Source organism: Mauremys reevesii, linkage group 2 (assembly GCF_016161935.1).
Source record: "Mauremys reevesii isolate NIE-2019 linkage group 2, ASM1616193v1, whole genome shotgun sequence".
Classification (NCBI taxonomy): Eukaryota; Metazoa; Chordata; order Testudines; family Geoemydidae; genus Mauremys; species Mauremys reevesii.
In genome coordinates, this window is record NC_052624.1 from 145,677,339 (window position 1) to 145,693,439 (window position 16,101).

Genomic DNA, 16,101 nt, shown 5'->3' on the forward strand with positions numbered 1-16,101 from the left:
CAGTTTGGAAAAGAGAAGACTAAGGGGGGACATGATAGAGGTATATAAAATCATGAGTGATGTTGAGAAAGTGGATAAGGAAAAGTTATTTACTTATTCCCATAATACAAGAACTAGGGGTCACCAAATGAAATTAATAGGCAGCAGGTTTAAAACAAATAAAAGGAAGTTCTTCTTCACGCAGCGCACAGTCAACTTGTGGAACTCCTTACCTGAGGAGGTTGTGAAGGCTAGGACTATAACAATGTTTAAAAGGGGACTGGATAAATTCATGGTGGCTAAGTCCATAAATGGCTATTAGCCAGGATGGGTAAGAATGGTGTCCCTAGCCTCTGTTCGTCAGAGGATGGAGATGGATGGCAGGAGAGAGATCACTTGATCATTGCCTGTTAGGTTCACTCCCTCAGGGGCACCTGGCATTGGCCACTGTCGGTAGACAGATACTGGGCTAGATGGACCTTTGGTCTGACCCGGTACGGCCTTTCTTATGTTCTTATGTTCTTATGTTTATTAGATGACAGGAACACAGTCCCAAACCGATCTTGCAGGCACAGACAGCAGGACCCCCTTTAGTTAGGCCCATCTGGGGCCCCCCGGGAGGCCACAGCCCCGTTGGGAAGCCCAAGCCCTTTGGGGTGTCCCTCTCCATTTCCCAGCCAGCTCCAAAACTGCAACTCCCTCCAGCCTCTCACTCAGCCTCCCCCCCGGCTCCTCCCCCAGCCTTTGTCCAGTTTCCCGGGCAGAGGTGTCACCTGGCCTCCAACCCCCCTCCTGGTTCTCAGGTTACATGCTCAGGTATTCTCCCGTCCCCAAGGCAGGCCGTCCCAGCACAACTCCCCTGCAACCTTCCCAGGTCAATACTCCCGACTCAGCATTCACATAACACAGCAAGAACATTCCCACTTCGTCACAGGAGGCCCCGGGGGATCCAGAGCGAGGGGACTCCCTGAGGGGGCCCACGGTGAGAGACAGACGTGCTAAGGCTCAGAGAGGTGCAGGCTCCAGGAGGTGGAGGGGCCTGATCCCGAGAGAGAGTGGACCCCCGAGAAGGGCTGTCACACTGAAGAGGTTTCCGTGGCTCTTCAACAGTATCGCAGGATCACTTCCTCCCAAGTTCCAGACCGCCCTCACCTTCGCAACTAATTAATGCCGCCGGTCGACGCCAGATCCAGAATGGACGCCCCTCGTCAGCTGTGTGACTGAGAGCTGCCCCTGCGCAGGCCAGCAAAGAATCCGCAGGATGTGGTACGTTTGGCTGTCATTGTTCTTCCAACAGAGAGCAGGGAAGTTAACCCCCGCCATCAATACTAGCGTGTGGGTTCGCTAATCTGGTGACCTGCTCGGAGGACGCCTCATTCACCTGATCTTCCTGACCCGGTGTCTGGAACAGACTCCCCTCCCCCTCGATCGCTACTGTTCCTTTCCCTTGTTCTCCGCACCCAGAGACTGTGTCTGTCGCTCACTCCCCTCGGCCGCGTACAGCCGGTCGGGACGGGCCCAGCCAGGCTGGGCTGTAATTGTTTGATGCGTGACACTAGCATTGTGCAGCCCCACAACTGGGCACATGGACAGGCCAGTAATTCCCAGCTCTGCTGACCTCCCCGCTCCAGGCACCTGTCTGGCAGGTAACAAATATTCACTTATCACTAACGCCTCCTCGCTAATTCCCAGAGCTCTATTACCAATTTGAACGAGCTGCTGGTTCAGAACCGGTCACTGATGGGGAATAATTAGGGCCCACGTATTCGGAACAATGAATCGCTAACAGCTACTAATTAATACACAGGAATAATTGATCACTTTGTCATTGTCTTCTCTTTGAGCCGCTCGCTGGGCTGAGTCCCGGCCGGCACCGTCCCAGACCCATGGGAACCCCCTGGCCGTAGGGCCCAGATTGGGAGCCACCCACCTCCCCCAGCCCTGGGACCAGCCCAGGCCGCAGCGGGTGGAGAAATGCTGCCAGTGACGCAGGGAGCCGCTGTGTGACACCCCTCAGGGCCCTTCCTGGATTGATCAGCAAAGCAGGCTGGTGCCCAAGGGAACTACGGCTCCCTGGGCTCTGGGCACCCAACTCCCTTGGGCCAGTGTGAATAGTCCAGCCTAGACTGTCCCTGTTGGATGCTAAAATGGGGCTGGCAGACCGTGCTGCCCCCATCCCCGCTAACGGCCTATGTCAGAGCCCAGCCGGCCGCCCACGATGTCCGAGCTGCTGCAACTTTTCTCCTCCACAGGCCCAGCTGTGCCCACGTGAGGGCACAAGACACCAGCGCACAGAAGGAGCCGCTCTGGGTTTTAAAACCTACTTCCCAGTCCAGCTCTCAAGAGCGAATGGAGGGAGGCTGTGAGCACCAGGCTGAGCGCCGGGCGTATCCGGCCTGCGTGAAGCAGAGCAGATGGTTTGGAGCAAAGGCCCTGAGCCCCGGACACGCAGAGGCTGATCCGGGCGGGCCCAGCAGAGCAGCCAACTCGCCCTGTTTCCCCCGAGCCTGATGCCCGCGTGTGTTGCTCTTAGATCTGTACGTCCCGGAATCAGGGGATGTCACAAGAATTCCAAAAGAAATCGCCGCCGTCCCTAGAAAACGTGGCCCTGGGCGCCCGGAGGCCGGAGAAGCAGAACCCAGGAGCAACTGGCGTTCAAAGTGGGGTTTGGAGCCAGCTTGTGATTTTCCGGCTCTGACTCAGCACAGGGCGGCTGGAGCTCGGCTGATGAATGTTTCCAGCACAGCCCCCGCCAAGGCATGTAGCACAACAGCGATGAGCCGAGCCTGACGGGGCCGCAGCGTGTCTATAACTAGCGTTGCACCCGCTGCCTTGGCAAGGCCATGGCTGGGCCAGGCTGCAAACTCCCGGCCCCAGGCCCCGGGGAAAGCAGGGGGTTGCTGTCCCCGGTGTCGCTCTGGGAAGGGCTGGACTGCGCCCAAAACAGCAGTGTCAGGGGAAGGAGGCCTGGGACTCACCCTGTGACAGGGAATGAAGCAGGGCCCAGGGTCAAGGGCCCACGTCCCCCAGGTGAATTCAGCTGGGCCGTTACAAACCAGCCTGGGCCGGAGAGCAGGTGTCGTGTGTCTCTTGGTGGCTGTATTACCTTGGAGCCAAACGGCCCCTCGGCTGGGCGCCTCTCGCTGGCAGGGCGGGTCGTTCCAGCAGCAGCCCCGGCGTGCTGGGCGCTGGACACGCTTCATGAGAGGCCCCTGCATGCTCAGGGGCGGCTCTAGACATTTCGCCGCCCCAAGCAGGGCGACATGCCGCGGGGGGCGCTCTGCCAGTCGCCAGGAGGGCGGCATGCGGCTCCGGTGGACCTCCCGCAGGCGTGCCCGCGGAGGGTCTGCTGGTCCCGCGGTTCTGGTGGAGCATCCGCAGGGCCCACCGGAGCCACCTGACGCCCTCCCAGCAACCGGCAGAGCGCCCCCCGCAGCATGCCGCCCCAAGCACGCGCTTGGCGTGCTGGGGCCTCGAGCCGCCCCTGAGCTTGCTCATCACTCCAGAGCTAAGTGACTCCCCCAGGGGCACCTAGCAGGGCAGTAACAGAGCTGGGAAAACACCCAGTCTCCTGACTCCCAGGGCAGGGCTCCGCCCACCAGGCCATTGTCCCTGGGTTCTCCCTGCGTCTCCTCTCAGCCTTTCCTCCCGTGCAGTCCTCCGAATGCCCGTCCCCCTCGGCTAGGCTGAGCTGCATTTCCCGCGCCTGCTCGGGGGATCCGGCCTGCGCCAGCCGAGAGCGTGAATGGGGCCCGAATGCCGGGTCCCTGGGTCCCCACCAGAGCAGACCGGGCTGTCCCAGGGCTGGCACTGCTCCAGCCGGAGCCGGGCCGACGGCTTGTAGCAAGGCAGCTCTGGCGCCTGGCTGGAGTCGCTGCATCAGGCCTGGCCAGCTGCATAGGAGCCGCACTGGCTGGGGACAGGCCAATGGGCCCTTCTGGCCCTCATGCCCTGGTGGCTGCAGCTGGCCGGTGGGGACCTTGGGAAGGGCTCGGCCTGGGAATGCACCACTCCCCCACCCCCGCTCACATGCAGACGGCCAGGGTTCAACACAGCCCCACACATGTGCCCCATGGCCTAGCGCAGGTCACCAGCCCCAGTGCCTGCAGCCCCGCTTCTCCCCACAAACCAGAGCCCCCAGCCCAGACACCCGTCAGTGTTTGTCACCCACCAAGTCAGCACCAGGAGCCCCCATGGCCACTGCTGTAATAACCAGCCTCCTGGGGATCCAGCCTCCTGCCCCCGCTCCCGCTGGGCTGGCCAGTCCAGTGCACGTGCGCCGAGCGTGTCTGCAGGGGGGGGGGAGGGCCCCTGTGCACTGGCAGATGCCCCAGGCTGGGCTTTGCATCCTGGCTAATCAGAGCTGAAATCCCCGGTGACAGGAAGCAGGCGGCAGGGGGTAGGGACGGAGAGACCGGAGCTGCCAGCAGCCTCCCAGCCCCTCAAGGAGTGATTGCTGCAGGGAGTGTCCAGGGGTCGGAAATCAACAACTGCAGCCCTGCTAGGGGTCGGTGCCCGAGGGGTCCCGAACAGAGCCTGTCTGTTAGTGTTCGGTGTATTGCGGTAGGACCTAGACACACCCCACAGCGCCAGGTGCTGGACATCCCCACGCAGCAAGCGACGGCCCCCGGCCCACAGAGCTGCCATCGAAACCAGGGAGCCAGCAAAGGGGAAACTGAGGCACAGAGCCTCAGCGGGAGAGCTGAGAATAGGTGCTTGTGCGCCAGGTGCCACCCCAGCACCTCCCCCACTAGCCACCCCTGCTCCCAGGGCACCCGTGGGGCACTTGCTCTGCCATGTCACTGGCCAGAGCCCGCGTGAGGGACCCAGATAAGCCCCTTGAACAGCCCCCAATCTGAGCTGCGGCATCACGGCCAGCCAGCAGCCAGGGAGGGAGAGGCCTGAGCCACTTCCCTTGGGCCCCTGCTCCCCGCACAGGATCCCGGGCAGGCTCCGCCAGGCAGGCATGGTGGCCAGGGGGGCTACCCGTCCTGTGGGGTCGGGGTGACATACCCACATCTGAGGGCTCTAAGCTTGCTTGCACTGCCTCAGGAGTGTGGGGGGAGCTTGGAGGGGGGTGCACCTCCCCCGGATGCAGGTTAGCACCAAATCCCCGGCCTGGAGCACGACATCGGAAGCCGCCTGCCGTCCGTCACTGCGGGGTTCCCACGGGGCTGGGTGACAGGCGGCGACAGGACACTGAGCTGGGGGGCAGGGCTGGGGCGGGCTAAAGGCCAAATATGGCAGCCAGGACTCCTGGGTTCTCTTCCTGGCTCTGGCAGAGGAGCAGTGAGCTCTGGTGGGTCTGAGTGGGGCCGGGCAGGTCCTGGGTTCCAGGCTTGGCTTGGGATTTGGTGGCCAAGGCAGGGGACTCCTGGGGGCTCCTCCCAGCTCCAGGAGACAAGTGAGCGCTAGGGATGTGCTGGGCGCCGTATGCCCAGTTCTACCACTGCCTGGCCGAGTGGCCTGGGCAAACTGCTGCCCCACTGTGTGCCTCAGTTTCCCCACCCGCACCATGGGGATAATGATCCTGCCCTGCCCCTGTGGGGAAGGAGGGGCTGACTGCTTGCCCAGTGGTTTGAGACACGTGGCTAGGCAGGTGCTGCTGCGATTTCCCCAGGCCTCGGGACTGGAAAGGCAGCGACACCCCCCTGACTGGGCCGAGGGCCGGGAGCCAGTGCGGCTGGGAGCCTGGCATTTCCTGCCACTCACTGCCTGGGCTCAACGGCGGAGGCTGCCCTGGAGACACCAGCACGTGGCGGGATGGCTCCGGCACAGGACGTGCGACCTGGGCGCTGACGGCAGCAGCCATAAGGCAGGTGTCGCCGCGCGGGGCAGGAAAAGCCCCGGGTCCAGCCCATGGAGCTGAGCTCACCCAGAGCCCGGCGCAGATGGCGGATGGCCTGGAGGAGCTGGCGACGTGCCGGGGGCTAGACGCTGGGAAACAGCCGCTCTCCTCCCAGCCTTAGCCGGCTGGGGAGCCCGACTGGGAGCTCACTAAGCAGGGCCCATCTCTCACTGGGTCTCTGCTCTGTGCCTGGCACGACGGGGCCCTGGCCTCAGCTGGGACCTCCAGGTGCTGCTGCAATGGGGCCAGTCACAAGCAGGGGTCAGCGAAGAAGAAATGCTGATATCGGAACTGGTGCCTAGTGGTCAAAGCGCTGGGCTGGGACCCAGGAGCCCTGGGGTCAAGGCCCAGCTCTACCAGCGACTGCCCCCCCACTCTGTGCCTCAGTTTCCCTATCTGTAAAATGGGGATAATGACCCTGACCCCTTGGTAAAGTGCCCCTCTCTGCAGCGGTACCTGCCCTGTCTGTCAGAGAAGAACCACTGGGGCTGGACTGAGAATTGCTCCTATCCCAAGGTTTTGGTTCAGTGCCCCTGGAGCAGATCCGGCCAGCTTGTGGGTCACTGTTGCTAGGGGATAGGAATGTTACAGGAGCGAGCGGGGAGCTAAGCAGGAGCCAGGCATTGTGCCGGGCGCTGGGCACACACATGCACAGACGCACACACTTGTGCACACACATCCACGCGCATGCAGGCCCTGTCCCAGCGAGTTACCAGCTCAGCTCCCCAGTGGGCCTGGGCCCTGCACTGAGAGAACAGGAGCGGAGAGGCTGTAGTGCATCATGGGAGATGTAGTCCGACAGGGGACGCTGGCTTATGGAGGCAAATGGGGGCACCAGACACCTGAACTACAGCTCCCATGAGGCATCGCAGCAGCATGGCAGGGCACCAGTTCAGTTTTTGATGAGGGGGCAACTTTAACCGTGATTCAAGTACTTAGGCACTTGAAAACTCTAGTTTATTGGCAGAGAACTTAGCAATGAGCTGATAGGGGCCCTGGAGCTAATTCCAGTCTGAAAGACCCACTCAGCTCTAACACTAACATGTTCTGACATCTTGTGGCAAGTCACTTAAGGGACTGGTTAGGTTTAAAATGTTAATATTGATTCTTACTTTGTTACTAACTCTGCGGAGAGAGAGAGACCCTGTCAGGACTCCTGGGTTCTATGTCAGCTCTGGGAGGGGAATGGGATCTAGTGGGTTACAGCATTGGGCAGATACATCTGGGTTCTATATAAGAAAATAAGAGCGGCCATACTGGGTCAGACCAAAGGTCCATCTACCTATAGGTGCCAACTTTCTCTGGCACCAGTGGGTGCCCATGCCCCCCTGCCCCTGGCCCCACCCTAACTCTGCCCCCCTGACCCTGTTGGATCCCTTCCCTGAATCCCCATCCTGGCCCTGCCTCTTCCCCCAGTGCGCTGAGTTCCCACTCCTCCTCCCCCGCCCCACGAATCAGCTGTTTCACGGCACAAGTGCTGGGTGGGAGGGGGAAGAAGCAGAACACGGCGGTGCGTTTGCGGAGGAGGCAGAGGCGAGCTGGAGCAGGGGGGTGGGGCGGGGCCACGGAGAGCTGCCGGTGGGTGCTGAGCAACCACCAATTTTTTTCTGTGGGTGCTTCATCTACCCCAGTGTCCTGTCTTCCAATAGTGGCCAATGCCAGGTGCCCCCAAGGGAATGAACAGAACAGGGAATCAAGTGATCGACACCCTGTCGCTCATTCCCAGCTTCTGGCAAACAGAGGCTAGGGACACCATCCCTGCCCATCCGGCTAGTAGCCATTGATGAGCTTATCCATGAGCTTATCTAGTTCTTTTTTAAATGCTGTTATAGTCTTGGCCTTCACAACATCCTCTGGCAAGGAGTTCCATAGGTTGACTGTGCATTGTCTGAAGAAATACTTCCTTTTGTATGCATTAAACCTGCTGCCTATTAATTTCACTGGGTGACCCCTAGTTCTTGTGTTATGTGAAGGAGTAAATAACACTCTCTCATTCAATGTTTCCACACCAGTCATGATTTTATAGACCTCTCTCATATCCCCCCTTAGTTGTCTCTTTTCCAAACTGAAAAATCCCAGTCTTATTAATCTCTCCTATGGAAGCCATTCCATACTCCTAATCATTTTTGTTGCCCTTTTCTGAACCTTTTCCAATACATCTTTTTTGAGATGGGGTGACCACATCTGCATGCAGTATTCCAGATGTGGGTGTACCATGGATTTATCTAGAGGCAACATGATACTTTCTCTCCTATTATTCATCCCTTTCTTAATGATTCCCAACATTCTGTTCGCTTTTTTGACTGTCGCTGCACATTGAGTGGATGTTTTCAGAGAGCTACCCACAATGACTCCAAGATCTTTCTTGAGTGGTAACAGCTAATTTAGACCCCGTCGTTTTATATGTATAGTTGGGTTTATGTTTTCCGATGTGCATTACTTTGCATTTATCAACATTGAATTTAATCTGCCATTTTGTTGCCCAGTCACCCAGTTTTGTGAGGTCCTTTTGTGGCTCTTCGCAGTCTGCTTTGGACTTAACTATCTTGATTAATTTTGTATCATCTGCAAATTTTGCCACTTCACTGGTTACCCCTTTTTCCAGATCATTTATGAATATGTTGAATAGGACTGGTCCCAGTACAGACCCCTGGGGGACACCACTCTTTACCTCTTTCCATTCTGAAAACTGGCCATTTATTCCTACCCTTTGTTTCCTGTCTTTTAACTGGAGTGCCTGGCAATGCTTTCAGGATCATGTAAGGATCCTTAATTTAATTTAATGACAAGCCTTTTGTTATCTTAATCACCCTGCCTCTGTATATAAACAAACTCCCAGCTGTACTTGTGTTCCCATAACCCAGCCTGCTTTCAAATCCCAGCTGTGACTTCCTGCCCCACAGCCTCCTCTCCGCTTCCCATCTCTCCTGCCCTTCAAGGAAAAGGGGATAAAGCAGAGAGACTGCAAAGTGCCACTGGAAGTGCCAGGTAATGCGCTGTCCCGACGGGCGATGGGCCGTAGTTGCTGCTGGGTTTATGCCGTGGGGGGGGGGGTCTCTGCAGTTAGAGCCCACAGCATCCAACCGTCCTGCAGTGCTGCATGAAAGGAGCTCAGTAGTGTCCTCAGCATTTTAAAGATGGGGAAACTGAGGCACAAATGGGTGACTTGTACAGGAGCAGAGGATAAAAGAATCAGGACCAGAACCCAGGTGTCCTGACCCCCACCTCAGTGGCTGCTCACGCTGCCTCCTGCCCAGGCTGTTCGGGTGAGCAGGGGTTGGCCTGCAGCCAGCATCCCTCCAGGGCCCCTCCCCAAACCCATGGGGGACTGGGCCCTGGCACAGCCACATCCCTCACTGAGGCCTAGGAACCTGCCCAGCATCACGCTGGGGTTGGAGGCCGTCGCCACAGCCAGGCAGAGACCAGGTTCCTGGGCTGGGCTCGAACGTGGGGCACCCAACCCCCAGCGCCTGGAGCTAGGGAGCCGTGGCGCCCACCCTGGGCACCACACCCTACTGCAAACAGGCCCCTCCCTGTCCCGGGCAGGGGCCCAGCCCCACAGCTGCCCCTGCCAGCGCATGGGCTACAGGGCTGGCGCTCTGGCAAGGGGGCTCTGCGCTGGGCAGCCAGGCCCGCTTGGAGCATGTGCTGGTGCGTAGCTGAGGAGAGGTGCGAAATGCCCCTTTCTCCAGGTCCCAGGGGCTTCTCCTCTCCCCGAGCGCAGCTGGGAGCCCACCTGTCCACGCGATCCCTGCCACGTTCAGCCCCCAGCCCAGGGTCCGTGGCACCGCCCAGCCCAGGCCGCCTGCCCTGCTCCGTGGGGCCCCCGCTGGGTGCTGGGGATCGGTCCCAGGGACCATACAGACAGGGGCTGAGCTGGCCCTGGTGAGCACCTCCCCACGGGTGTGTCACACCCTGCCACACTGCCCCCCGCTCTCCATGGGTGTGTCACACACTGCCACAACTACCCAGCTACCCACGGGTGTGTCACCAGGGGCGGCTCTAGGTATTTTGCCGCCCCAAGCATGGCAGGCAGGCTGCCTTCGGCGGCTTGCCTGCGGGAGGTCCCCGGTCCTGCGAATTCGGCGGCAGCCTGTGGGAGGTCCGCCAAAGCCATGGGACCAGCGGACCCTCCGCAGGCAAGCCACCGAAGGCAACCTGTCTGCCGCCCTCGCGGCGACCGGCAGAGCGCCCCCCCGTGGCTTGCCGCCCCAGGCTCGCGCTTGGCGTGCTGGTGCCTGGAGCCACCCCTGTGTGTCACACCCTGCCACACTGCGCCCTGCTCCCCACAGGTCTAACAGGGGGCTGTGTGTTGGGACTGAGAAGCACAGGCAGAGCTGGGGGTGGGGAGGAGCCCAGGGCTGGGCTAGCAGGGGCTGCAGGTCGGGAGTGAGGGGCCCCTGGCAGAGCTGTGGGGGTGGGGAGCCCAGGGCTGGGGGAGCAGGGGGCTGCAGATCAGGAGTGAGGAGCACGGGCAGAGCTGTGGGGGTGGGGAGCCCAGGGCTGGGGGAGCAGGGGGCTGCAGATCAGGAGTGAGGAGCACCGCAGGGCTGGAGTGGGGGAGCCCAGGGCTGCGGTAAAAGGGGCTGTGGCTCAGGAGTGAAGGGCACTGGCAGGGCTGGGGGGAGCCCAGGGTTAGGGGAACAGGGGGCTGCAGATCGGGAGTGAGGAGCACCGCAGGGCTGCGGGGGGGGGGCGGGGGCGCTCCTGCAGTTCACGTGTCTCCTCCCATCACTTCCCAGCCCCGCGGAGCCTCCCGCTGCCGGGGGATCCCGGCTGGTGCCATCCCCGGAGCCGCCCCCGCCCCACAGAGCCCCCCCGCCAGGCGGGGCCCGGGGCGTCTCCGCGTCGCCTTAAGACGGGCCGGGTCCCTCCCGCGCCGGCTGGGAGCGCAGCGGAGCCGCCAGCCCGGAGCGGGGCCAGACCCTGCCGCGCCGGACCGGACCGGACCGGACCCTGTCGGAGCCAGGTGAGGGGGCGGGTCCGTGCGGGGCGATGCCCGGGGGGGTCCCGGCCAGGGCCGCGCTGCACCGGCTCGATCCTGCGGGTACCGGCCCCGCTCGGCTCCACAGAGACACACAGACCGCCCCTCACACACACACCCCAGCCCCTGCGCACATCACCTCCCCCCCACACACACCCAGGCCCCTCACACACACACACACCAACCCCGCACACACACACCACCACCCTGCGCACATCACCCTCCCACCCCCACACACACCCAGGCCCCCTCACACACACACACCAGCCCCTTGCACAACACCCCCACACACAGCCCCCACAGTCCCCACACGGAGACCTCAACCCCTGCACACATCACCCTCCCCACACACACCACCCCTCACACACACACACACCAGTCCCCTGCACACATCACCCCCACACACATAGCCCCCACAAACACCTCAGCCCCCTGCACACATCACCCCACACACACACACCAGCCCGCACACATCAGCCCCTGCACACACACCAGCCCCACCACAAACACATACCCCTGCCCCCTTGCACACACACACACCGTCCCCCCTCACATCACCCGCCCCCCCACACACACCATCTGGCTCCACTCCCCACTGTGGGGTCCCTGTCTCCATCCCCCCCTAAAGGCGCAGGGCTCCCAGGGAGGGGCGGTAGCGGGGGTGGTGGTGTATTTCGCTGCCTCACACTATCCCTGTCACCCCCAGCCACCTGGGGGAGGGGCCGGCCCCACGGGCTAACCCCAGGTATTGGCGGCCCAGGCGGCGTAAACCCCTTCCTGCCATCAGAGGCCATCCAGCTGTCTGCCTGCCTGTCTGTCTGTAGGGAGCTGGGGGGGGTCAGTCGGTCGGTCCCCTGGGGGCCCAGAGCCCCTGCCCGCCCCAACCCATTGCAGGTAGCTGGGCTCCCTTCTGGCACACAGCTCCGGCTGGGCACAGCGCCCAAGGGAGATGCCATGTGACAGCAGCATGGGGGCTCTCCTGGCAGCGTCTGGGGCTCCACTCCCTCCCCCTGCAAATGGTTTAACTTGCTGGCGTCCCCCTTCCAGCGATCCCCTAAATCAGCCCCCCAGCCTCCTACGCTCCCTGCCGGGCATTCCCTCCCTGCCCCGCTGGGCCCCGCCTCCCTCACTGCCTCCCACTCAGCCCTCAGCACCCCTGCAGGCTGGGGCATGCAGAGGGCCCTGGGGTACATGATGGGGTGGGCACTGCACAGGCACTTGGGAGCAGACGGGGCTCAGGCATAGGGGGCAAGAGGCGTGGCAGAGCCACGCAAGGATCTGAGCTGCTGGGATGCCTGGGGGCATCAGAAATGGCTCCGGGGGGGCTGGGAGCAGCTCCGGGGAGGGGCTGGGAGCGGCTTGGGTATGTGGGGGGCACCGGGAGTGGCTTGGACCTGGGGTGGGGGCTGGGCATTGATCGTTCACATGGTGGCATGTGGGCGAGCCGGATGCCCACATGGTGAGATGCCCACGTGCCGCCCTCCCCAGCTCTTGTTCCCTGTCTTGGCCCAGGCTGAGGACGCTGTGAACAGTGTCCTGCCCCCGGCACAGCCCCCGGCCAGGAGCAGAGGATGGACGAGCTGCTGAAGCTCATGTACCTGAACGTTTCGGAGCGGCTGAGCCTGCCCTGGGAGCAGGCTGGCCTGTGTGGCCCCTCGGTGGGGAACAGCACCGTCCTGGTTGTGGCCTACAGCGCCCTGCTGGCCGTGGGGCTGGTTGGGAACCTGGGCCTGGTCTGCGTCATTGCCCGGCACAAGGAGATGAGGAACGTCACCAGCATCTTCATAGCCAACCTGGCCTGCTCCGACCTGCTGATGAGCGTGGTGTGCCTGCCCGTCACCGTCATCTACACGCTCATGGACCGTTGGGTGCTGGGCGAGTTCCTGTGCAAGGCCAGCCCCTTCGCGCAGTGTGTCTCCGTCACCGTCTCCATCCTCTCGCTGGCCTGGATTGCGCTGGAGCGGCACCAGCTCATCATCAACCCCACTGGGTGGAAGCCGGGGGCCACTCACGCCTACCTGGCCGTGAGCGTCACCTGGCTGGTGTCGGGCTGCGTCTCCCTGCCCTTCCTCGCGTTCAGCGTCCTGACGGACGAGCCCTTCCGCAACCTCAGCCTGCCCTTCGACGCCTTCGCCGGCCACCTGGTGTGCGTGGAGAAGTGGCCGTCAGATGGGCACCGCCTGGCCTACACCACCGGGCTGCTGCTTGGCCAGTACTGCCTGCCCCTGCTGCTCATCCTGGCCTGCTACTGCCGCATCTTCCTGCGCCTGCGCCGCCGGCGGGACATCTTGGAGCGGCCCCCGCACGGCTCCCGTGCCACCAGCCACCGGCGGGTCAGTGTCATGCTGGCCTGCCTCGTCGCCGCCTTCGCCGTGTGCTGGTTGCCCCTGACCGTCTTCAATGCCCTGTACGACTGGGCCCACGAGACCATCTCCGGCTGCTACCATGACCTGCTCTTCTCCCTCTGCCACCTGGCGGCCATGGCCTCCACCTGCATCAACCCCGTCCTCTACGGCTTCCTGAACACCAACTTCCAGCAGGAGCTCAAAGCCCTGCTCCACCGCTGCAGCTGCGCTGCGGAGACGGACACGTACGAGAGCGTCCCCATGTCCACCGTCAGCACCGAGGTCTCCAAAGCCTCACTGCGCAGCGGAGGGGTCGCCACCAACGCCTGACAGGCGGTTGCTCCCAGCGCGTGGTGCCAAGAGCAGAACCCACCATAGCCTCGCCCGGCGGGCGGGGGGATACTGCTCTGTTGTACGCACTCTCTGCACATCTAGGGCAGCCCTCTGCCCCTCCCTCGGGCACAGCTCAGATCCGGAGGGAGCCTGGAAGTGAGCTCCAGGGAACCCCAAAGAAACCAGCCAGAGCCTGGCCACGAGAAGTCCTGGGTTCTGAGCCTGGCTCTGACACACATTCTCCCTGAGCCACTCACTCAGGCTCCAATTTTCAGCCTGGAGATTTTCAGAGTGGCCGAAGGCACCCCCTGGAATGGAGGAGTAGTGGGTGTCTGACTGCCCCAGATAGCCCAGTGCTGGTGCCTCGTTCTAACCCCGTAGATCGGGTCCTGGCTGGGTTTGCCAAAGGGCTGCGCTGCTGGAGCTCAGCACCTGTGAAAATCAGGCGCTGAACTCTGGAGTGAGGCGTCTAATGTGAGGCATCAGCCTAGAGATTTTTGGCTTTCATCTCTCTGCCTCTGTTTCCCCTGTGTTCAGATGAGGCTGATAACACTTCGCCATTGCACAGCTCGGGATGGGCATGGCGAGATGAAATGAACACGCTTGGAACATCAGCGGCCCTGTAATAGGGTTAAGCATCATTATCACATTGGAAATGTCCCTGCTTGGGGCCTTTTACCAAGTAATGGATGAGCTGGTTTTCAAAGGGGGACAACCCCCCCCCCCCATGCGCAGATGGTGGGTGCATTGCCTGGCTGGGTGATTCAATGTGTAGTTGGTGGTTAGATCTGCAGCTACGGGAAGCAAACACAAATTATTCCAGGTGCATTTAAAGAACATCTTGAATCTGTCTATTGTATCCTAGGCATTCCTGCCAGGCACATTGATTGCCATGGTATCTGAGCACCGTCACACGGAACTATCCAGCAGCACATGCGAGCAGCTGACTTGTGCAAGAAAATCGCCATTTTCATGTGTAACTGGGGCATTAGCACCTACTTTGAGTCCTATGAAAATTCTGCTGTTTGCAAAACAATACACAGAGCCCTTGATTTCAGAGATTTGTGATGATCTCCTAAAACTCCCAAATGACCGATTTAAAACCAAAAAAAAAAAAAAAAGAAAAGAAACCGATATTCCTTTAACTCACTTGTTGGTATTTTGAAGTGAAAAAAGATGCAGTCAGGATGGGCTATTAAAGGGGCACTGTGGAGAGATGGGTCACTTGTTTTTCTAAAAGCAAAATCCCCTTATCTGTGATTCCGGTAGCACCTTAGATTATTCAACCTGAAAAAGAATTCCGAGATCTAATTTCCTTTTCACCGGTGAGTTTTGTGCTCCATTCTCCTTTCAGTCCCACCTGTTTTACAAGTGACTGCACAGGTGATATTCCTGATTTACACCAATGTCCGGAAGTGGAGAATCACTCCCCTTACTGTATTTCCCACCAGCTCACTCAGTCACTGGCAGTGGTTGGTTTCTGAGCAGTGTCACTTTCTGGGGCTTCCTGGATGGGGCCAGGGCCGGCTCCAGACCCCAGCGCGCCAAGCGCGCGCTTGGGGCGGTGTCCCGCGGGAGGGCGGCAGGCGGCTCTGGTGGACCTCCTGTAGGCATGGCTGCGGAAGGTCCGCTGGTCCCGTGTCTTGGGTGGACCTCCCGCAGACGTGCCTGCGGAGGGGCCACTCGTCCCGCGGCTTCGGTGGAGCATCCGCAGGCATGCCTGCGGGAGGTCCACCGGAGCCGCGGGACAGGCGACCGGCAGAGTGCCCCCCGCGGCGTGCCGCCGTGCTTGGGGCAGCGCAAATCGTAGAGCCGCCCCTGGTTGGGGCTAACAGGACAGAGGGATCTGGCCATTCGAACAGCTGTTCTTTTGGACACTTGTGAACAATCATAAATCATTTTGAGTTTGCTTGATCCAATCCCAGGGGCTTAGCTAATGGGTTCCTTTTACCCTGATCGCGCCTACTCGTATTCTGTGCCTGTCTCTTGACGCAGTGATGAACATTGGCTCCCAGCTGGTGGGGCAAGGGGGTATTTTGGCAAACAGTCGATGTTTGTAACCAGTTGATAAATATGTATCTTATTGAAATGCATAGACTGCTGCAGCTTTTCTAAGGCAAAGAACTGGGGATAATTCTTTGTAATAATAACTAAGAATAAACTGACCAAGCTGATTAAATGTGAAGTAACTCCTGTGATGGGGCAAGGCCAGATGGCTACAGTAAAGTAGTGAGGAACAGGTATGTTAGCCCCAGGCTAACCAAATCTCCAGTACCATGGTAACCAAATGGCAGTTGCTCCAGGTTAATCAAGACACCTGGGGCCAATTAAGATCTTTCTAGAAGGCAGTGGAGATAGCTACATTGATTGGGCCACCTGAAGCCAATCAAGGGCTGGCTGGAACTAGTTAAAAGCCTCCCAGTTAGTCAGGGAGATTCATGTGGGAAGAGCTGGGAGCAAGAGGTGCAAGGAGCTGAGAGTGAGAGTGAGAGAGTACTGCTGGAGGACTGAGGAGTACAAGCATTATCAGACACCAGGAGGAAGGTGTTTGGAGGAGGCCATGGGGAAGTAGCCCAGGGAGTTGTAGATGTCATGCAGCTGTTACAGGAGGC

General features: G+C 60.4%; 1 protein-coding gene across 1 annotated transcript; it reads left to right on the forward strand.

Annotated features, from left to right (window-relative positions):
- The first annotated feature begins 10,728 nt into the window (after positions 1-10,728).
- Positions 10,729-15,061, forward strand: LOC120398163 (neuropeptide Y receptor type 1-like). Its single transcript, XM_039525282.1, has 2 exons — positions 10,729-10,796; positions 12,324-15,061. The coding sequence occupies exon 2, from the start codon at positions 12,383-12,385 to the stop codon at positions 13,484-13,486; it is 1,104 nt and encodes a 367-aa protein (XP_039381216.1). The 5' UTR covers positions 10,729-10,796; positions 12,324-12,382; the 3' UTR covers positions 13,487-15,061.
- The last annotated feature ends 1,040 nt before the right edge of the window (positions 15,062-16,101 follow it).

What these genes read in the sequence shown, in the direction of transcription:
- LOC120398163 (XM_039525282.1), top strand. Translation starts at nt 12,383, where the DNA reads ATGGACGAGCTGCTGAAGCTCATGTACCTGAACGTTTCGGAGCGGCTG.